Genomic DNA, 21,573 nt, shown 5'->3' with positions numbered 1-21,573 from the left:
TTATGTACATTTTTACAATACATCTTACGATAGCAAGATAAATTTACTTTGAAATATACTTAATGTATTTTTATTAAACTCTTACGGAAAACATTCTCTATCGTAATGAAAGACTGTTCCATCGGAGGAAGTTTACTCGCTTCCTTCAATTATGTTTCAGGAAAATAATTATAATAAAAGAAAGAAATTTTGAGATTTATTAAATATTTCAAGTGCGAAATATCTTTAACACATCATATATTCAGACCATAAACTAACACCTAATTTGATATAATAAATTTATACAATTGTACACAATATCACAATTATTTGTAACATTACAATTTACATCTTTGATCACATCTAATTTCATAATTTATTAGTTGATGGTCTGTGAACCCCAAGTTTATACATTTTTGTACCATCAAATGGCAGTTCATTGAAAGCTATTAAATGATGAATTGGTTCAACTGCATCATAATTAATACTAAATGAAGACGAAATATCATTATAGAGAATACACCACAAATATACTCCTTTGCAAATTTTATCAAGCACATAACAATCTACCTTTGCACAGATATAAATTTTTACTCTTCCATAAGATTAGGTATGTATTTTCTACTTCATTACACATGTTTAAGTTTACACAAAACAGTCTTAAAAGAAACGTGGAAAGTAAATTGTAAGGGCACATTCAAGGATAATCTAAGGCAGAAGTGGCGAACTTCTTCCTCGCAGCCGGCTGCTCGAGCTGCTCACTCACTCTGCCGATTCCCCCATCAAGCAAGGGAAGTAACTCATAAGGGAGTGCTCATGCACGGCGAGAAAGAAATCTGACGAAATGACAATCAATGAAATCAATGACAGTCAATGCAGTGAAGAGATCGATGCAGTGGAAGGGATCGTGTCACCGATCAAGAAAGTAAGGGCATGGGCCATGACCGACCTGCGGACCGCCAATTCGCCACCCCTGATCTAAGGTTACATATGCTAGTATTAAGAAGAGGACTTCTCACTGCACAAGTGCAATAATATTGCATTTAAACCAGTCTTGTTTCCTAAAGCGATAGGATTAAAGCAAATATGCATGACCAATGACGTATTTAATAAGACTCGTATGTTAACTCTTGAACCATTGAATAGATTTTTTATATGTAAAATCAGCTTTTTGTAATTTATGTAGGGAGACCGTCCATTTTCTGAACGTTTACATGGCCATTTGAAAGATTAACTGGAGTCAGAGATGTTTTAGAATTGTCACTTGAGCTACTATCACAAGTATCACTTTTACTATCAGTACTGGACACAGAGCCATTCCTTTGACTATTTTTACTTCTAGAAACATATCCCATAAGTTCTGAAGAAGAGCTAGAATTTGGAAGGAGACAACTACATCTGCTCCTATTCCCGTTACTTGTACTATCACTGTCGCTTTCGCTATCAACACTTGAAACAGGACTGCTGTGCCTTTTGGCTCTTAATGATTCGTTTTCCCGTTTTAACTGTTCATTCTGTTGCATTAAATCGTCAATTCGTTGCTGACAGATTTTTAACTTTTTTGCTGATTCTGTGTCTATACTACTACTGTTGCTTTCCAAGTCTCGTTGTTCTGTTTGATGAAGATTTTTACCACGTAACCGTTTTGTCAATAAATCTACTTTCGCTTCTAACTGAAGATACTCTTGTATCAGTTCTGATTTACTTAATGTGCTTAATCTTTCAGCGTGAAGATCTTCGTATGCAGTTGAAAATTCCTTAGTTAAGAATTCTTCTTCGTCTTCTGGAGACGAATAAAAATAATCTTCGTCGGAATCAACACTGAAACTAGAATCTCGAGTACGAGAAGGGGCTGATGGTTTCTGAAATGTTGTAGGCAATTCTGAAGATGCAGCTTCTGAAAGCTTTTGGTCAAGATCTGGAAGATCACTGTGATCATCCATAAGAAACTGTGTGGTATTATACGGTGCTGGAGGCTGTCTACCAGTTTTTGCTAATCGACCTCTAGATCTATATCTCAGCTGTTGTTGATATGACAACTGTTGCTTTGAATATGGTTTTAATTTTCTATGTTTAGGTTTACCTCTGCGAGTCTTTCTTTTTTTCGCTGCAATATCATTCCCATCCTCATGCTGACCTCCCTCCTGATCTCCACTACCACTACCACTTTCAAATTTCCCAGAATTCTTTAACAATAGCTTAGAGCACTAAAACATAAAAACAATCGAATTAATTAAGTAATTTTTACTTAAATACTTTAATTACATTAAATTATATTATGTTTTCGAAATTCGTTCAAAGAAATACAAGAGTATTATAATGTGATTAATCTTGACTAAAATTCACTTATAAAAACGAGTCCGAGACTGTAATTAAATCGATTTGACTTGAGACATTTAAATCTTTATATATATTGCGAGCATTTTCGAACATTCAAAAATAGTAAAGTAAAATATCTTACAGTTTTCTTATCGATATAGTCGTTTTTGTTGATGTTCTCGCCAGAAGAGAGCGACACTTGTTCCGTAAGGTGCAACGATGACGCCGCAGGCATCGACTCTGCCTGTACGCCCTTCACGTCACGTATTTTATCAATGCCGCCCGACACTTTCTCCATTACCGTTTTGACATCATGATCCTCCATATTCGTAATATTAACCAGAATTCGGCGATTCACAATGGTGCTGGTACTCATTACCATTTAAAAACACTACCTGATTCACTACCTGATACCTTCTACTCCCGTTTTACGAACCGTATGCCTTCACTGCAAACAGCGACTGAATCGCCATGTTTGATTTGTCCGTGATTCTGTGCGATAGCGAAGCGCGACGTGCTAACGTTTCAGGAGGAGTAGGGAGATTTGTCCTGAAAGGTGGGGTGAATATATTTATTTCCCAACGAGCACCCCACCATTTTCGTTTATCCTTTAGACACTGTTCTCCGAAAGACTATGGCGACTCTTCTCTTTCGCGCTGCACCCCTTTTACACTTAAAGCTCTTAATTTAATGTTTATTGCCTAGAGTGAAGGCAACGAGTGTACGTGGCAAGTATCATCACTATATAAACCATATTTGAAATATTGGACATCTAGATCTTTGATCAAGAAATTTGAACATCAACTGCAAAGAGACTAAGCCGATTAGACTCTACCGAGATAATAAACAGAGACTTTTAAATTTATAAATATGTAATTTTGTTTTTGAAAATGTAAAAAAATTTAACGATACGTATTAAAATGAGATAATATATAGTTTAGTTTCTAAGTAGCTCATCTAACGGCTTGATCGTACGTGTGAAAATTGTTGTAATTAATAATTCGAGTTTCAAGTCAATGACCATATCGTAGAAAGTAGCAGTATATTTTCTAATGAATTGGAAAATGATCTTTCCGAGACGATTCTTGGTTCGAAATTCAATTTGCACGTTACTCGATGCACATTCTCTGTACATCTGCTTTTCTGTAACACCGTTGAATAGAAACTTCTGGTTACATACGCTATTCAATCGAATTAAGTGAAATGCAGGCTTATAAATCGTATATAGAAAGTAGTTGCTTTTTATTCAGAATTGCTGACAGTTAATTATTGTTATTAATTAATTGTTTCTATTACTTTTAAGATGGATATTATATATATATGTACAGTATATAGTATGTTTACATATGTATGTGTATAGAGTAGATGTACGGTGTACACCATGTATGGTGTTTTATATACTATACTACATAATTAAGGAATTTTTATGTCTTTCTAACAAGATGTTTATTGTTATGAACGCTTGATCTCAAGAAACTTCCGAAGTCCCTAATATACATCGAACGAATTTTTCTTCATGTCACCGGACTATTCGATTCTGTAACTTACAACGTAAAGATAACAAAGCAAAACGTTTCCATTTATGAATTTCAATTTTTATGAGCGACATAAATACCATGATCTCAGCTACCCGTAATGAAGGTGGGAAATAAATAAATAATACTTGCGTAGAAGATAAAACGGTATAAGCTAAATTTTTGCTAAACTGAAGTTACGCTCTTTGGTACGGGACGTACATACATGTCGACCTACTTTACACATAGCTACATATAATTGTGTTACGGCTTGTTATACGCACTCAATTTCATAGTTGCAATTGGATATTTACACGCAGATTTTCTTTCTCACGTATCGTGTACACCGATATCTTTTGATTTAATTATATCAGCAGCATCCATATTTCCTTCGCATACTAGTTTTTCGAAGTGAATCTTACGAAGCTACTACATGATCCGTTCTGCAGTTCGAGTTGTGTGTCCCTCAGTAAATAACTACGATACTCGTACCGTCGAGCTTCGTAGTTTCCTAGCGAGTTCATAATTACTATACAAATAGCATAATAAGGTCAAATGGTAATGGTATTAAATATAGAAATTTATTTAGCAATTTTAATTTAACGTCCATTGTGCGATATCGATTCCAGCCAAACGCATATTGCATATTTCTACAGCGCTGACAAACGTATAAGAGATTTTACGTTCTTTCGGAATTAATTTTTATGTTATAAACAATTTTTTTTTCTGTTCGCAATGTATGATGTAATATTAATTAAACTTTCAGACTTCTTCCAATAAGGATGCAAGATTTATATATGTATTTTTTACACAACTATTAATTCCGGCCGTAAACGTTTTAATATTATTCGAAGCAAATACGACGAAGGCAATTTTCTTTCAATTAAAGCTAAATATAAGGAAGAAAATGAATCAATGACGGAATAAAGTACAATTAGTTCACCTATTGAATAAGTAACAATATTTAGCATAATGTTTTTCAATGCATTTTATCAGTATTGTTAGTATTATATGTATTATTTATCAGTGTTATTATCAGTACTATGGTAATAACAGTACATTACATTTGACATATTTTGTATATCATAATAATACGTAAACCATTCAAAAGATATTAATAATATTACTAACATTTTTTTTCAATTTAGTTAGAAATTATATGAAGCTATTAATTTCTCTATGTTGTAATTTATGAAAGTGTAAATATTATTGAATTTATACTTTACAGAAGTATGTTTGTTACCTTTTTTTTTAAATTGGGCATTAGTCAGATAAAAAGTAGAGATAATCACGTTTCACGAAGCTCGTTTGAAAGAGTACATGCAATATAATGGTATGCGCGTACCATAATTCAAAAAGAAAACAATGTAACTAGTGTAACTATAAATACATTCTCTATGTAGGAGACTTCTGTGCCACCATGCTCAGGAATCTGTTTTCGAATATAAAATTCTTTATAGATTCAGATTAATTATAATACATACCCGTTCGTCGTAAACATCGTGTGTGCTCGAAGTTGTACGATAATAACACTATACACGTGTGTATTACGTTACATCGGTAAGCTATCAAGACTATCCTTGTGTTCATAAATTGTATCGCTATTACGATATTGAGCACGCTTATTTACTGCTTAGAAAATCCTTATTCACTCATTAAAAAATAAAAGTACAAATTTTTCAAAATTATTGTGGTTTTTTTTTTTAAATAAAAAAGAAGTTACATGTACATACATTTTATTATCTGAGAAAAGAATGTTCCAAAAACTGTCATAATCAAAGTTTGTCGATATTTAATCGTAACATTTAAAAAACAATAGAAATTAAAAAATGGCGAATATAAAAAAAGAAAATCAAGAATTATTTACAAAGATACACCCTACCGATTTTAATAGCTTTGAAATATGCAAAAATATACTGCACCAGTTTGCGTTTTAAGGTTTAGACTATCCTGCGTCTATGCTTTTACCTCATAATGCACAATTTTTAGTGAAATAAAATTATTATCGTATCGGATAGATTTCTGCCATTACATTGACAAATCATCAGTTTTGCTGGTGTCTACTTACTCAATTCATTAACCAGACTATAATTGTGTATAATGAAGCGAAAATGAGGGACGGGGCAGAGGCAAACCCCCACTCGGTGCACCCCCACCCCGAATCTCTAACCAAAACCCAATCTAAAACACGGAAATATCGTGTATACAGTATCGAATATATTTTTGCGAGTATCTCGAAAACTAAAAGAGAGCGACAATTACATGCCTAGGGAAAAATTGCTTAGAAACGTCTTCGACAATGTATTTCAAGGCCATTGAAATCAGTAGAGTGTATCGATAATCTTCGTAAATAATCATCGATTGCGAGATAAATGAAAAAAAAAAAAAAAATGGGAGTATTGACATCTTGGTAGACTAATCTGGCTACTATGTCTCCAATATATTAAATATATATATGTCTGTAAATATGCTTTTTCCACGCTATGTTCGCCCCGAACCTACTTTCTTATGGTACTCCTCCGGTATATAAATATATATAAATGCATTTTGATGCAAAAAACACGGATTATTTCATGGCTAATCACTTCAAATTGTAAGTCACAGTGTTAGACGAGTTACACGGAAAGCATTTCGTCCGTTTCTCTTCAGTTACACTGGAAATGCACTCCTCCATATTTTCTGTACCTCGTAACTTAATTTCAGTTTACGTAATTAAAATTGCATATAAAGGACACCAAGCATGACACAAATTTTATGCATATAATCAGATTTCAAGAGGTTATCCTATCTATATACTAGTCGAGTACGTTACAACCCGTACTCGATTATGTTTTCGTCATTGACTAAAGATAAAATAGATATGACATTACATGAGACGTTGTGCTTCAGATTCTGAAATACTGGCATAGGAAGTTTTTAAGTGTTTCTTACGCCCCCCTGGTAGGGCAAACATAAATTACATTTAAATTGAGTCAATCGTCAAAGATAATAAAGTTATTAACATAATTGTGATATCGCAGACGTTGTACATATATCACGTTTGCGATAGTACAACCACCGATTAAAGATAAAATAGACGTACAATGCTTGTTCGTATCCCATGTTTTAAGGTCATCTGACCAAAGTAGTTTCTTCGTATCCTGTCAATTCAGTTTAAATTAAAACAAAATTTTTCCATGAAATCAAAAGTAAAACGCAAACCAAGTATATAATTCTATTTGACCAACTATCAAATCAAGATTATTTAACCAAGTATCTAATTCTATATAATTCTATATTGTAATAAGATTGCTTCCATAATTATGTTTTTTAAATTGGAATCTAAGTTTTCTTTCTATAAATGGCAACGCGTGCTTATTCATATATAAGAAGCATAACAATGTGTGACACGACAATTATAGGGATTAGTTACACCGTGAATAAACAAATTTTCAATTACAAAAAAAAATTAATTAAAAAGATTAATTTTTCTGATTAAATTTCTTTTTATATTCTATTTAATTTACAAAAAGTTGACCTATATGTATATCCATGTATATACTATATATAACTTGTCTTACAATTAGTTAAATACACACATAGCATATATATGTGTGTACATACATATTTGTATTTTATATGATTAATACTTTATAAATATATCAATGTATATGTATAATTCATGTATAAACATATTTGATATATAGAGAAAAGTGTTATACGGAAAATATAGAAGCTTAGATTTATATAAATCTAATAAAATCTAAAAATAAAATATTTATTAATTTAAGTGAGATATAGTTCGAATGCAAATTTACAATATTAAATAATACTTAGTTTTTAAGAAATTTTTTATTTATAAAAAATGTATGGAAACAAACTTACAAATTGTTTAAAATCTCTGTTCTAATGTAGTAAGAAATAAAATTCCAAAATTTATTATTGCACAAATACATCAATTGTTTATTTGTCAAATCAAAATAATATACTCATACATACAAACATTATAGTCTTTATTAATACTTACTCGCTATTGTAATATTCTGTACAACTATATTTCTTTATAATCTAAATTCCTAATAATCTAAAAAAAACATACGATACAAATAAAATTTATAATAACTTATGTAAGTGATAATTTATAGATAATCTCGCAATATGAAGATATGTATGTATTATAAATATAAAATTATTAAATATTCATTGCTATACAAGCTTCATTTATAAACTTATACATTATTACTATAAAATAAGACACATAGATACTATTATATTATACATAGATACTACAACACTATTAACCTTTTCGGTTGAAGTTCCAGCTCAGATGTTTGTGTTATCGCCAGTGCATTGCTTCTTTTTTACATCTGTCACCGCACTTTTGAGACACTTGTACACTTATATATAACATAATTATAATTATATTATATATAATATATAATAAAGTCATGAAATCATGAAGTCTTAAATAGACCAGATCCTTCAGATCAATCAGATCAGAAATTATCTTTAGCTAAAAGATAATTTCTCAGTTACCTTATTATTATATTCCTTAGATCGAGTAAGCGCTGCGATCAAGTAGCTATACCTGCCTCTAAGCGTTCCGACTGGAAAGAGTTAATATAATTCAAAGCTTTAGTAATAGTTATTTTTCTGTAATAATAATAACAATAAATAATTTACTCGATCACAAGTTCATATTTATCCACTTCATTAAATGTTTTGTTAATATTTTCAATCCATTCCACTAATCTTTCTTCCTGATCTTTCTTCAATTTATTAGTTTTCTTTCGTTTTATTTCATTTTCCGTTATTCGTTTTTCCTCTTCATCGCTTTCATCATCCGAATAACTAATTTTTGTGGCACGTTTTCGTTTGTACGAATATCGTGGGGGCTAAAACGTAAAATATAAATATATGTATTTGCAAGAATATCATTAATTTATTTATAAAATATTAATAATAAAACTACGGACAATGTACCTCTGTAAAATGAGATGGTTCTAAATCAGCAAATAATGGAACACTATTTGCAGAAGCTGCTGATGTTTCACCTGTTTCAGAGAGAATATCAAATGTGTCAGAAAAGTTAACAATATCAACATGTTTATGTTTATTCCTTCTCTCAATGGGTGATTTTTTTACTTTCTTCTTTTTAATTAATATATTTTCTTTATTGTGTATATCTTCTTTTAATTCTTTAGTCAATAACTTATTTTTTATTTCACCAATTGATAATCTAATAGGTTTTATGTTGCATAACTCTGTGTTTCTTTGAGTGAATTTTTCTTTTTTGTTATCTTTATCTTTAATAGGAGACTCTTGATTAGAATCATCACTAAAATCAAATGTATCTTTTAATAGTATAGTAGATACATTAGCCTTGCTAGTAATTGATGTTGACTGTACATCATCAAAAATTCCATGAGCTGTTTTAATTATAGTATTTTGTGGTGTTTCCATTATATTTAAGAAATTATTTAAATTTGATTGCTTTAACAGTCTCTCTTCATTAGGAATTGAACTTTGTAAATCTGATGATCCAGGTTGAGGATCAAAATTTTCTTCCTTGTCAACTTTTCCTCCTTGTTTAACTTTTATTATTCCTTTTTTAAAACTCTTCCTTGGACTTGAAATATTTATCGTTTTATTTTCATTATTATCAAATTTGCTTACATTGGAAATAATTACATTGGTTGAGTCTGCATTTAACTGATTAGTCTCAGTTTTAGTTGATATTTGTTCACTCGTTTGTTCTATTGAAGATTTAATCTGTACAGAATGATCTAAGTTTGTAATTTCTGTGCCAAATTTTCTTGGAGTTAAAGGATTTCTCGTTTTGGTATTAATATGTACATGCTTCCCTGCGCTCATGTTTTCATTATTCTTTTGCCAATTATTTTTCATTTTTGTTATATTTCCAAATTGTTTAGATTCGTTATTTAATACTTCATTATTTACTCGTGAAATTTTTTTATTAACAATGTCGTATTTATTATTTTGAGGCGTGCTTTGAAATACATTATTCACTTGAGAAAACCCATACAATGATGCTACCCTCCAGGGACTAGGAGGTATTTGAAGATTTTCTGTTGATTTTACAATTGGCGACAAAGATTTTTCAAATAGAGAAAAATTAAGTGCATCTTTTTTTTGTGCAGTTAATCTGTTATTGAAAATATTTGTTGGTCTAAATGGTTTAAAATCAGGCGAGGTTGATGTTTGTGAAGTACCCACTATTGAAATTCTTCTATTACTCAAATCTTCTACTGATATAATTGTTGGTTTTTTAATTGTATTAGCATTTTCTTCACCAGTTATATTTCCTGAATCTTTCATCTCTTTATCCAATTCCACACCTGTTTCTACGATATCTGTCTTTAATACATCATTTTTATCTTTACTTGAAAGTTCCACAGGATTATTTTCTTCAAATTTAACATTTACTCCTTTGACTCTTTTAGATTTAGTTAGTTGTTTCGTGTTAATTTGTTTTACTGACACATTTCTCCTTCTCTTATTTGTCGTTGTTTTTTTAACAGCTCTTTTCTTTCGTTTCTTTGGTACTCTTTCAGTCGAGTCATTAATATCAAACTTAAACTCATATATTTCATTAGTACTTTCCTTAGACTTTTCTGGCGAAATACATTTGTAAACAGGTACTTTTTTTTTCTTAGGACTAATTAGCTTTTTTGTTGATTTATCATTCGTGGAATTTTTATGGGAACGTAGAATTCTTACTTTAGACTGATTTAAAAATGCTTCTTTCAAAGATGTCTGTTTTGAATTAGAAGTATTTCTGGTTATTTTTGTGATAACTTTCCTTTTTTCAGTTCTTATATCTTTTTTTTTAATTTCGGAACTGCTATGCGTAACGACCTTTTTAGATTTCACAGTATCTTTGATATCATCTTTTGACAAATCATTACTTCTTGTTCTCTTTTGTCTTTCCTTTTGCACATTCTTTTCAGTTTGTGAGACAGATGTATTGCCTTTCCTATTCCTTGTCCTTTGTGTTTGATACATTGATTCTGCATTTGTTACTTTAGCGTGACCTTTCAATTTTAATGTCTTGTTAATAACACTTCTGGTTTTAGATGTCATTTTGGGAACAGTATCTTTGTCACTTAATTGTGTCTCTTTAGAACTTCGTGTTGATGCAGCACGTTTTCTTGTCAGATATGGACTCATTTCTACATAAGTAACGTATGAACCTGAAAAATATGTTGTATATAACAATATATTGTTGTATGTATAAAAAAATATGTTGTATATAACAATATATTGTTGAGTAAAAATTTAATATAAAAATTTTCAATTTTTGAAAATAAACATCTGTCAAACTTGTATCTGGTATTATTCTAGAATATCAGAAATCAAAGAAATAATTGCATGTTTTAAAATGATATAAAAGAATTTTGAACAAAACACACTTGTCACTTCAAAAATTATACTTCTGATTAGATTTCTAAAAAATGTATTCTACACAATAAAAGTGGCTGCTGTTTATTTACATTGTACGAAACTAGCACTTTCGCGAATTCTGCAATTCCCTGCCTGCAATTAAATTTACAAGAATGACAAGGAATCTGAAACAATACTTAATTGATATATTCGCCAATAATGAAAAATGCATATTTTTCATAATTAAATAATCTCCAAATAATGTTTTTCATACCATTAATACAAGTTGTTCACGGAGTTGCAAAAGCCAAGTGTGATTTACATATTTCAGTCATTCTCCGTTTGCGCACATAAATCGCGTACACACGAACGAAAAATGTGTTATTATTTTTATGCTAATCTGACAAATTGTATCGCAAACGCAGAAAAAAATTCAATGACAATTTCTTCCAACATGAAAATTACTATACGTATACTGTGAATTAGAAAGTTCACTTAGATAGGTTAGTCTGCCTAGCCAGATGGCGACACTGTCGATCTACAGAAAATTTTTCTTTATAATTTTATAGCAATGTTATTACTTATATTTATTTTTTTCGATCTTTAATCTACTTCAAGTTTGTTTTATACGCGATGCACGTGTGACTGCATCTTGAGACGCAATGCGAATTAAGCGTACCGAGATACAGGTAAGTATCGTCTCTCGTACTTTCCCACTCTATGTTGAAATATTCGAAGGATGCAACCAAAATATTTCCCGCCAAATGCCGTTTGCTTGGAGTGTTGCACGACTGTATGTTTTTGGAAGTGTAAAAAAAAGATCAAGTAAAAAATGGAAGGATTCGACGATCCAGGAATATTCTTCTCTGATAATTTCTCCGTAGGCGAGTCCAATGAAACGCAGACTAATCTTCAACATTCGAAAAGAAAGTTCATGGAATTTATTAGACAATTCCATGAGGGAAATTTCAATTACAAATATAGGTACATGAATGAGTTTAAAATTTTTTAATATATAGGAGTTAAAAAAGGAGAAAAAAAGAGAAAGAGAGAATAATATAATTCTTTCAGAGACACTTTGAAACGCAATTACAATTTGGGTCAATACTGGGTAGAAATCAATTTAGAAGATTTGGCTGCTTTTGATGAATCACTCGCAGAGAAAGTCTATAAGCATCCAACTGAATATTTGCCCATTTTAGAGGAAGCTGCGAAAGATTTAGTAGACGAACTTACAGCACCGAGGCCGCCAGATGAAGAGAAGGTTGAAGATATACAAGTTTTATTGTCTTCGGATGCACATCCAAGTTCGTTAAGGGGAATCAAAGTACGATTGAAAAAAAGTAATATTTTTCTAAAAAAAAAAAAAAAGAAGAGAGAAGTGTTCTTTGTATTGCACGTATAGCATTCATTAAATTGTTTTGTTTTAGCCCGATGTAGTTTCTAAACTTATCAAAATACCTGGTATTATCATTTCTGCATCTGGGATCAGGGCAAAAGCAACAAAAATAGCTATACAGTGTCGTTCTTGCAGAAGCATGCAAACTAACATTTCAATAAAACCTGGTTTAGAGGGATATGTTTTACCTAGAAAATGCACGACAGAACAAGCAGGAAGACCAAAGTGTCCTTTGGATCCATTTTTCATAATGCCAGATAAATGTCATTGCATTGATTTTCAAGTTCTCAAGTTACAAGAATTGCCAGATCAAATTCCGCAAGGTGAAATGCCGAGGCACTTGCAGTTGTATTGCGACCGTTATTTGTGCGACAGAGTTGTGCCGGGCAATAGAGTTCTTATTTTGGGTATATATTCAATTAAGAAAGTTACTAGAAGTACTACTAATAGAGGAGGAAAAGATAAAACATTAGTCGGTGTTCGAGCACCGTATATAAGAGTCATTGGCATTTCCGTGGATGGAGAAAATACAGGCAGTGGTAAAACAGCATAAAATGATTTTATAAAACTAATTTTTATTGAAGAGTATTTTTTAATTCTCATGATTTTCAGGTATCCATTCGTGCTTTACAAGTGAAGAAGAAGATTTGTTTAGACGTCTTGCTTCAGATTCTAATTTATATGAAAAAATCGCAAGGAGTATAGCTCCCAGTATTTTCGGTGCATTAGATATCAAAAAAGCTATAGCTTGCCTATTGTTTGGTGGTTCTAGGAAAAGAATGCCCGATGGGCTTTGTAGGAGAGGAGATCTTAATATTTTAATGTTAGGTGACCCTGGTACAGCTAAATCGCAGCTATTAAAGTTTGTAGAAAGAGTTTCACCAGTTGCAATTTACACATCTGGTAAAGGAAGTTCAGCTGCTGGTCTAACGGCATCAGTCTTAAGGGACCCAGTAACAGTAAGTTATTCTTTTAATTTTTAAATGTAAATGTATTTGCTTCATGTTTACTAAAATTCCACTTAATTTGTAGAGGAATTTTGTCATGGAAGGAGGTGCCATGGTTCTTGCAGATGGTGGTGTCGTTTGTATAGATGAATTTGATAAAATGAAAGAGGACGACAGAGTTGCAATACACGAAGCTATGGAACAACAAACAATATCAATTGCAAAAGCAGGGATAACCACGACATTAAATACTCGCTGTTCAGTTCTAGCAGCGGCAAATTCAATATTTGGTCGTTGGGATGAAATAAAAGGAGAAGAAAATATTGATTTTATGCCGACAATTTTATCCCGTTTTGATATGATATTTATTGTTAAAGATGAGCACGAGCAAAATAGAGATATAACACTAGCAAAACATGTGATGAACATCCATAGCAATGCTGGGCAAGTTACAGAGCAATCGGCGGAAGGAGAGTTACCATTGCACATTTTAAAAAAATATATTCACTACTGTAGAAGGTAAGACTATTTTTTAGTCAAAATATTTTATTTATTTGTCATTAATTAATGTATGTTTTACAGTCGTTGTGGTCCGAGACTTAGCAAAGAGGCAGGAGAGAAATTAAAAAATCGTTATGTTGTAATGCGAGCTAGCACCAGAGACCACGAGAAAGACATAGAAAAAAGATTATCTATTCCCATAACAGTTCGTCAATTGGAAGCTATCATAAGGATTTCAGAATCTTTAGCTAAAATGCAATTACAGCCTTTCGCCACAGAAGTTCACGTGAACGAAGCGCTTAGGCTTTTCCAAGTATCTACTTTAGATGCTGCAATGTCTGGATCGTTAGCTGGTAATCTAGAATTAAGTAACTAGTAATATGTATTTTTACTTATTCTACTACATTCTAAACATATGTAAATATTAGGTGCAGAAGGATTTACCTCGGATGAAGATCATGAAATGTTATCACGTATCGAGAAACAATTGAAACGTAGATTTCCAATTGGAAATCAAGTATCAGAGCAAAATATTGTTAAAGATTTCGTAAAACAAGCATATCCAGAACGTGCTATTTACAAAGTTATTCACACAATGATACGACGTGGGGAACTTCAACACCGTATGCAACGTAAAATGCTGTATAGATTGCACTGAAATGTAATGATTCTTCTTTGCATTTTATGTTATGTATTTATTTATTATTGTATATATATATATGTTTTCATTTTGTACCGTATTTCATACATTTTCAATGTATAAATATGCATGTATTCGAACTACATATTAACAATATGTTTTTTAATTAGGACTGCAATTCATCTTTAAACGGATAATATGGATGATTCTCGACTCTAAAAAGAATTGAAAAGAATTTCACATTTTTATATTATTTGAAATAAAGTATGTTTGATAAATATATTTACCCCTTGAAAAACAAAAAATTAAAAATTCTTCCACGCGCACCCTTGTCTAAAGTACTTAAGGTCCTCATTTCTTCTTCGTTCAATGAAAAATTAAACAAGTCAATGTTCGCCTTAACTCTGTCGGGAGATTTACTTTTTGGAATTACGACTACCCCCAATTGCAGTAAGTAACGCAATAAAATTTGTGCTGGTGATCGTTTATGTTCTGTGCTTATTTTTTGTACTATTGGATGTCCCAGAACATCTGGAAAGTCTTCAATGTTATGATTATATTTCGTTTGAAAATGCGTTTTAGCTCCTGGCGATCCCAAAGGGCTGTAGGCTGTTATAATGATGTTGTGCGTTTGACAAAATTGTCGTAGCGAATTCTGTTGTAAGCATACGTGTAATTCTACCTAATAATAATTAAGATAATTATTATCGAGATATAATAAAACTTATTTACATTTCAAACTTACTTGCAAGTTACTTGGTTTAATTTGTGCATTCTCCCATACATTTAAGACTTGTTTTTCGTTGAAGTTACTCAAACCTATTGACTTTGTGCGACCTTTTCTTACTTGTTCTTCCATTTCCTTATATTAAAAAAAAGACAATAAACTACAAGTTGTTAGCATCTTATTTATTAATAAGACTATATTAAACCTTCCACACTGAAACAGGATCTGTATTGAGATCCAGCACAAAACTTCCATCCTCATTAGTTGCTGGAGTACAAGTATCTTCATTCAATTTAAAGGTAAAAGGCATATGAATTAAGTACATATCCAAATAATCCAGACCAAGTCTTTTCAATGATAAATTAAGGAATCTTTCTACATCTGATGGTCGATTACCAAAATTGGGTAACTGCAAAGTAATTAAATCTTATGTTTTTGTTCGTTCATGTAAATTATATCTTTGACATGTGTTAAGATCTTTACCTTTGAGGTAATAAAAAGATCTTCACGCTTTCCACCTTTTTTAAACCATTCTTTTAATACTGACCCTATTGCTTCTTCGTTATTATAATTAAATGCAGTATCAATGTGTCTGTAGCCAACATCCAGAGCAGTTGTTACAACTCTCTCAATTTCTTCAGGCTTAGCCTATAGAACAGATGTGTAACATAATACAAATTCAAACAAAAATTATGAATTGATGTAAACATTTGACAAGGATCCTTTAAATAATAATATTGTTTCAATGAAACAGTTAAATCACCTGCCATGTACCCAAACCCACTGTGGGCATATCATATCCAGACAACAATCGTACTGTTTGCATATTTCTCTCCTTCAATTGATCTAACGCTGTAAAAAAAGTTTATAGACAATTTGATTTAAATGCGTCTCAAAAAATTGATATTTCATTATTATACGTTGCCATATAATAATTTTTAGGATTACCATGAACTATTGTCTCTAAATATATAAGAATTGTCTACTTTATAGTAGTGCTATTTGGGTACAAAATCAATTTCTAAAGTTAGATCAAGCTTGTACTGTTCTGAATACATAAGTTCACGTTTATAGAGAGAGTTACATATACGTTCTGTGGACGTTTATTGATCTGCGGTAAGTTTTAAATGACGTCGATTGAAGTATTTTACGAAATTGTTATTTATGTTGTAACTTAAAACAAAAAAAAAAAAAATAGAAATTTTATTGCTTTTCAATGCTGAAAATATCTTACGTTATGTACAGTTTCATAGACGACAATTTAAAATAGCCGGTACCAGAGAGTATTTTGCGCGAGCCTAGGTTCGTATCTATACTTTTAACTGGCGAAACTATACAAAATAAATAATTTAATTTAGAAAAATTAAACAGGTAAAAACGATAACGTACGTAATTGTATCAAACGCTGTTGATTTGTTATAGAAAAACAATTGATACATTGATATTTTAGATATCGACTAGTTAATTTATCCAACAGCCATTGTCGATATTTAAGCATATTCGTTGGAAGCATAATAACTCTAAAAATTTTACAAATTTTCGCGAACGATATAAAATAGAAACAGAATGAAATGTTTAAGATTCAACGTTCGAGAAGAATGAAATATTTGAGATTTAAATAACTTGCGTGAATTGTCTTCCCGCGTTACATTAATACCATAGATAAGATAAAATGTAGAGCGAATGTCTCGCGTTATCAATTAAAATTATATCGCATTAATAATGATTAAAATTAAAACTAAACGCGAGAAATGTTTTTTATTCAAGAATAACATTTATGATTTACAAATCATATGAAATTAGCACCTAATAATTCATGTTCAAAATAATATTTTATACAAATTCATATCTTTGTGAATTAAAGAAATAGAATCTAAATAAAAACTTGTTTTAATCTGTAAATATTATAGTAAATATTTTGTATCCTGCATATTCTTGCAGATATAAATTTTTGTGTATTATATAAATATATGCGCACCCGTGTGTTACATGCAATGTAGTAATAAATCATATCTTTAGTCTGTAGTATGTATGTGCATGTGCTCAATCTAGTGATAATTCATATCTTTAGTCTATATTCCACGTATTATATATAAATATATTATATAATGTAAACTAAAATATATTCTACATATTCGTACAATTTAAGTATCTCTGCATTCATTTCAAAATAATTGGAATAATTTTATATTGATGATATTAATGCCCTAGTTTCATTTCATGAGAAATATTGCGCGATTGGCAGTATTGTACGCTAATTACGTGGTAATCTTAAAATGATAGTACGTTTGACTGTGTTTGTACGAATATGAAAACTGTTGTTTTCTCGTATAGTTCGTAAACAAAAAATTATATTTTAAAAATTTTACTGTAATTTAATGACCAAATAATCTGTATTCACGAAATACGAATATGTTGATTTACGATGTTCTGCATAAAGAAAGGGTATACCATTCGATCGTCAGTGATCTTCGTAATTACGGAGTTAAATACCGCTTTAAGAAGAATATGTTCAAAACAGAAAGCTCCGAAGGGAAACGCATTTCGAAAAAGGTCTTCAAGACACCTTTGTTATATCAACCATTGGATGTCGTGAATTTGTCTTCTGGCGCTATTGTACATGTGCCTATCTTTGTCAGTCAAGCATCCACATTTTTAGAAAAGTATATTACCCAGGAGGGATTATTCAGGAAAGCCGGATCGCAGCTTAGACAAAAGGAATTGATGACTCGTTTAGATAACGGAGGCAGTTTAGGAGAGAAACATCATGCTATTGATGTAGCTAATTGTTTAAAAACTTTCTTCAGAGACTTGCCAGAGCCATTGATTCCTTATACATACCATGATTTATTTGTACACTGCGTTATGCTGAAAACTTATTGCGTACAAGCATTGTTACTAGCTTGTATCCTTTTACCACCACATCATCTGAATACTTTAGCATTTTTCATGGAATTTTTAAAGAAAGTAGCAATATATGAGAAACAGAATAAAATGAGCATTGATAATTTAGCGAAAGTTGTTGGTCCAAATATCATGCCCTTGCAAGTAACTACTATGTCGGCTGTGCAAATGCGTCTTGAATTACATTTAATTGTTGTCAAGGTGATATATTTATCTTGGAGAAGAACGTTAATTTTAACATAAAGTAGTTTCATTTGTTTAATTTGGAAATATTGTAGATTTTAATTGAAAATGCAGAAAGTATTGGTATTTTACCAGATCATATAACACAAGCTATTTCTATGGAAACGATTGGCAGCACAGATAATGAATTAGATGTATCTGATCATTTACGTTCAAAATTCAAAAGAAAGAAACACCGCAGTGGAAGTCTTACACGTAAGCCACATCTAAGTGCCTCCAACCTCAATCTAAGTATGTCTGTCGATCTGTTCATAGTAATTTATTTCCAAATTCTTATTTACACTCTGCTGACATTAACTAAAGTTTCATAATAATAGCATGCGATAAAGCTTTTATTCTAACATCACTAATTTTGTTACTTAACTGTCACTAATTTAATTACTTAACAGATCAGAATTCTTTCATCTATACATAGAATTCTTTAAAATTTAAATGCTTTTCTTTAGGAATGTTTAATGGTCTAAAAAAGATTGTTGGCAAAAATGCAGTGTCTGAAGATGGTAATGTACGTGATGATCAAAGAATGTCTGAAAATTCTGATTCAATGCATATATCAAATACTAAATCCACAAAGAAACGGAAAGTTGATAATGCTGATTTACCAATTACAAAGAAGAAGTATGCGCTCATTTTCTGTATATGCATAAACAATTATTATGTATTATGTATTATGTATATAATAAATTTATGTTTTAGGAGAGTTATAGATAAAACAGATAAATCTAAAAAGATTAGGCTTAGCTTAGATCGTTTTGTACTGAGAAAGCCAGTAAGGATATTATTAAATGATCTTTAAATTACCTAATGACTTATCAAGTTTGATTATAATAGTACTATATAATATTTTTATATTTACAGAAAACTGTCGATGAAAGTACAGAATCATGTGCAAGCATTTTTGATACTGAGACAGAACGACGTTGGAGTTCTGTTTGTGGTTCATGCGATTCACAAAGAACATACAGAGCATACAGTGATAGTTCATCGCATTTGAAATTAATTTTAAAAGACAGCGAGGTATCAAATGAACTCAAAGAATACAATAATATGTTTGGTGATGTAGATGTTAATTTATCAGACGATAATGACGAGCAGGTCTTGTTAACAAAAAATGATATTAAATCTAGTGAATGGCATCCGCAGTTAAATTCAAGTTCACAAGATGATCTAGACAATTACGATGAAAGATGTGCCTTTCCATTGAAACGAAGATTAACTGTAAATAATTTTGAAACATATTCACACGTTCAAGTCACATCTGTGGATAATCAATCGGAGGAATATGTTACAATACCTAAAAGCGAGTATGAAGAAATTAAAAATAGAGTTTCAGCAATTGAGTCTCGTCTTTCTCAAGAATTGAAATATGTAAATAATGAAAACAATGAGGGGAATGATGATTTGTTACTACATTCTGTAAAAAAAGTACAAACTGCATATGAAAAGACATTGGAAGAAGCTAGTATTGAAACTACAGTATCAACAGACTATTTAGCTAAAAAACTTGGTAAAGAACTCAAAATTAGGAGATCAGATGAACATAAAATTATCAGATCTCCAAGCGCTCGGAAAATAGGAAGTTTAAGAAGAAGGTCACAAGAAAGAATGATGAGGTGATAAACTCGAATTTTTTCTTATGAGTTATGTAAATTTTATATTTTTATAATTCACGATTGAAAATTTATTTTCTTACTTTTCAGTAAACGTGTGAGACGAACTGCTTCGTGGCACATTTCTCGAGGTTCAGACTTACAATCACATATACAACATAATCAAGACTTGAGTAATACCAACTCCCATAACGAGAAAACACTTTTATTAAATTATACAAAAGACACTGATTACTTACGACCTATATCTACATCTCTTTGGGAAGAAGAAAAAAATAATATAATGTTAAACAATGTAGGCAACGAGTTAAAAAATTCAAATGTATACCCAAAAAAATTCAATCAGAGTTCCCTTCAATCGGTCAAGGATCGAACACATACAACAGTACGTCGAGTATCGTCTTTTCATGGTAATGAATTTACAAACACAATCATGTATCCCAGTGATACAGTTGAAAAATTAAAGAAGACGAACAGCCAACAGAACATGAGTTTAAACAATACGCCAGCGAGTAAGTTAAGTTCAAAATTCGAAGGGAAAAAGAAAACAGTCATGTCCTGGAAGGATGCAGATGGATATTTCAAATCGACAAACCAAACGAATACTCCTGTTACTCAAACCGGTCGCGCGTCAATCGCAAAACTAAGAACACAGAATGCAGGAATGGTATTGGCCAAAGCGAAATTGTTTGATGAATGTACAGCAAAAACATACTCCCAGAATGCATCTATGAACAAAAAAAATGATTTGCTTAGTATAGAGAATGATCAGTGTACAAATACTACAAAGCAAAATTGTGAAGGGATGGAATTACATCGGAGATCGAGCAAAAATATAAAAAACAGAAATTCAAAAACAGTATTAAAACATCCTCCTTCTTGTAGTATAATGGAAATCGAATGCAAGAAAGAGGATGTTGAAACGTGTCGCAATATTCCCAGAGATTCTGTGCAACGCAACACGGCCACCCATCAAAAAGAAAATAAAACATCACCCGTGGTGCAGCAAGTACCTATGAATACAATGTTGCAAGACTCTAGACTAACTATTTATAAAGTTGATAATAATTCGTTGTGCAAAACTCCTCATATTAAAAAACCATTAACTGTAAAGACACCTAGAAGCGGCAAGGCATTGGTGAGAAGACCCTTGGTCGATTCTCGTAGGACACCTTTAAAAGCAGTTGGTCAATTAGGAACTCCAAAATATCAGAGTCCTAAAAGTATTTTAAAGACACCGAGAAATTAGTTCAAGGTACAAATTTATTAGAGATGTGTTCAAGAAAGTTTCCCTTGCAATACTTTCAATTATAAATTGAATTGCATTAGCATTGCATTACATTAGCTTAGAACGTCAAGTCAATAAAGTTTAGAAGAAAACTATATTTTCATAATACAATATTTTTT

General features: G+C 31.2%; 5 protein-coding genes across 9 annotated transcripts; 2 read left to right on the top strand and 3 right to left on the bottom strand.

Moving 5' to 3' along the window:
• Positions 1 to 179: 179 nt before the first annotated feature.
• LOC122529634 (protein HEXIM1) lies at positions 180 to 3,098 on the bottom strand. The gene is made up of 2 exons (XM_043655932.1): positions 2,441 to 3,098; positions 180 to 2,186 (listed from the first exon to the last, which is right to left on the bottom strand). Exons 1-2 carry the CDS (start codon positions 2,678 to 2,680, stop codon positions 1,158 to 1,160), a joined length of 1,269 nt encoding a protein of 422 aa, XP_043511867.1. The 5' UTR covers positions 2,681 to 3,098; the 3' UTR covers positions 180 to 1,157.
• A 4,898-nt stretch (positions 3,099 to 7,996) lies between these two features.
• Positions 7,997 to 11,688, bottom strand: LOC122529610. Of its 2 annotated transcripts, XM_043655895.1 has the most exons (4): positions 11,470 to 11,688; positions 8,775 to 11,005; positions 8,475 to 8,686; positions 7,997 to 8,398 (listed from the first exon to the last, which is right to left on the bottom strand). In XM_043655895.1, the coding sequence occupies exons 2-4, from the start codon at positions 10,980 to 10,982 to the stop codon at positions 8,386 to 8,388; spliced, it is 2,433 nt and encodes an 810-aa protein (XP_043511830.1). In that variant the 5' UTR covers positions 10,983 to 11,005; positions 11,470 to 11,688; the 3' UTR covers positions 7,997 to 8,385. The 2 variants fall into 2 exon arrangements, with proteins under 2 accessions (XP_043511830.1, XP_043511831.1); XM_043655896.1 differs by having other exon boundaries at positions 7,997 to 8,686; positions 11,470 to 11,687.
• A 119-nt stretch (positions 11,689 to 11,807) lies between these two features.
• Positions 11,808 to 14,980, top strand: LOC122529611 (DNA replication licensing factor Mcm5-like). Its single transcript, XM_043655897.1, has 8 exons — positions 11,808 to 12,179; positions 12,267 to 12,522; positions 12,626 to 13,133; positions 13,207 to 13,553; positions 13,627 to 14,060; positions 14,124 to 14,395; positions 14,471 to 14,703; positions 14,853 to 14,980. The coding sequence occupies exons 1-7, from the start codon at positions 12,028 to 12,030 to the stop codon at positions 14,698 to 14,700; spliced, it is 2,199 nt and encodes a 732-aa protein (XP_043511832.1). The 5' UTR covers positions 11,808 to 12,027; the 3' UTR covers positions 14,701 to 14,703; positions 14,853 to 14,980.
• On the bottom strand, positions 14,559 to 17,035 carry LOC122529612 (aldo-keto reductase family 1 member A1-like). 3 transcript variants are annotated; one of them, XM_043655899.1, is made up of 8 exons: positions 16,799 to 17,035; positions 16,173 to 16,261; positions 15,893 to 16,057; positions 15,615 to 15,818; positions 15,428 to 15,544; positions 14,970 to 15,364; positions 14,791 to 14,897; positions 14,559 to 14,696 (listed from the first exon to the last, which is right to left on the bottom strand). In XM_043655899.1, exons 1-7 carry the CDS (start codon positions 16,920 to 16,922, stop codon positions 14,849 to 14,851), a joined length of 1,143 nt encoding a protein of 380 aa, XP_043511834.1. In that variant the 5' UTR covers positions 16,923 to 17,035; the 3' UTR covers positions 14,559 to 14,696; positions 14,791 to 14,848. The 3 variants fall into 3 exon arrangements, with proteins under 3 accessions (XP_043511834.1, XP_043511833.1, XP_043511835.1); XM_043655898.1 differs by having other exon boundaries at positions 14,562 to 14,696; positions 14,779 to 14,897; XM_043655900.1 differs by lacking the exon at positions 16,799 to 17,035 and adding an exon at positions 16,358 to 16,550 and having other exon boundaries at positions 14,562 to 14,696; positions 14,779 to 14,897.
• Positions 17,036 to 17,583: 548 nt separating this feature from the next.
• On the top strand, positions 17,584 to 21,541 carry LOC122529619 (rho GTPase-activating protein gacF-like). 2 transcript variants are annotated; one of them, XM_043655910.1, is made up of 6 exons: positions 17,584 to 18,514; positions 18,592 to 18,787; positions 19,003 to 19,174; positions 19,253 to 19,325; positions 19,415 to 20,169; positions 20,257 to 21,541. In XM_043655910.1, the coding sequence occupies exons 1-6, from the start codon at positions 17,822 to 17,824 to the stop codon at positions 21,413 to 21,415; spliced, it is 3,048 nt and encodes a 1,015-aa protein (XP_043511845.1). In that variant the 5' UTR covers positions 17,584 to 17,821; the 3' UTR covers positions 21,416 to 21,541. The 2 variants fall into 2 exon arrangements, with proteins under 2 accessions (XP_043511845.1, XP_043511846.1); XM_043655911.1 differs by having other exon boundaries at positions 17,585 to 18,514; positions 18,592 to 18,751.
• The last annotated feature ends 32 nt before the right edge of the window (positions 21,542 to 21,573 follow it).

The sequence above is a fragment of the Frieseomelitta varia genome, unplaced genomic scaffold, assembly GCF_011392965.1.
Source record: "Frieseomelitta varia isolate USP_RPSP 00005682 unplaced genomic scaffold, Fvar_1.2 scaffold_3, whole genome shotgun sequence".
Classification (NCBI taxonomy): Eukaryota; Metazoa; Arthropoda; class Insecta; order Hymenoptera; family Apidae; genus Frieseomelitta; species Frieseomelitta varia.
The sequence above is the reverse complement of the archived record's forward strand: the minus strand, read 5'-3'. Positions and strand labels throughout refer to the sequence as shown.

Excerpts from the sequence above, each read along its gene's own strand:
- LOC122529610 (XM_043655895.1), bottom strand. The coding sequence starts at position 10,982 with ATGAGTCCATATCTGACAAGAAAACGTGCTGCATCAACACGAAGTTCT. Across the intron at positions 8,687-8,774 it reads AACCATCTCATTTTACAGAG|CCCCCACGATATTCGTACAA; the intron begins GTACATTGTCCG and ends TTTACGTTTTAG.
- LOC122529612 (XM_043655899.1), bottom strand. The coding sequence starts at position 16,922 with ATGCTTCCAACGAATATGCTTAAATATCGACAATGGCTGTTGGATAAA. Across the intron at positions 16,262-16,798 it reads ACAGCGTTTGATACAATTAC|CGTTAGATCAATTGAAGGAG; the intron begins GTACGTTATCGT and ends CTTTTTTTACAG. Across the intron at positions 14,898-14,969 it reads AATTTTTTGTTTTTCAAGGG|AGTCGAGAATCATCCATATT; the intron begins GTAAATATATTT and ends AATTCTTTTTAG.
- LOC122529619 (XM_043655910.1), top strand. The coding sequence starts at position 17,822 with ATGTTGATTTACGATGTTCTGCATAAAGAAAGGGTATACCATTCGATC. Across the intron at positions 19,175-19,252 it reads TTACCAATTACAAAGAAGAA|GAGAGTTATAGATAAAACAG; the intron begins GTATGCGCTCAT and ends TTTATGTTTTAG. Across the intron at positions 20,170-20,256 it reads TCACAAGAAAGAATGATGAG|TAAACGTGTGAGACGAACTG; the intron begins GTGATAAACTCG and ends CTTACTTTTCAG.
- LOC122529634 (XM_043655932.1), bottom strand. The coding sequence starts at position 2,680 with ATGGTAATGAGTACCAGCACCATTGTGAATCGCCGAATTCTGGTTAAT. Across the intron at positions 2,187-2,440 it reads ACTATATCGATAAGAAAACT|TGCTCTAAGCTATTGTTAAA; the intron begins GTAAGATATTTT and ends TTTATGTTTTAG.
- LOC122529611 (XM_043655897.1), top strand. The coding sequence starts at position 12,028 with ATGGAAGGATTCGACGATCCAGGAATATTCTTCTCTGATAATTTCTCC. Across the intron at positions 12,180-12,266 it reads AATTTCAATTACAAATATAG|AGACACTTTGAAACGCAATT; the intron begins GTACATGAATGA and ends TAATTCTTTCAG. Across the intron at positions 13,134-13,206 it reads TGGAGAAAATACAGGCAGTG|GTATCCATTCGTGCTTTACA; the intron begins GTAAAACAGCAT and ends CATGATTTTCAG.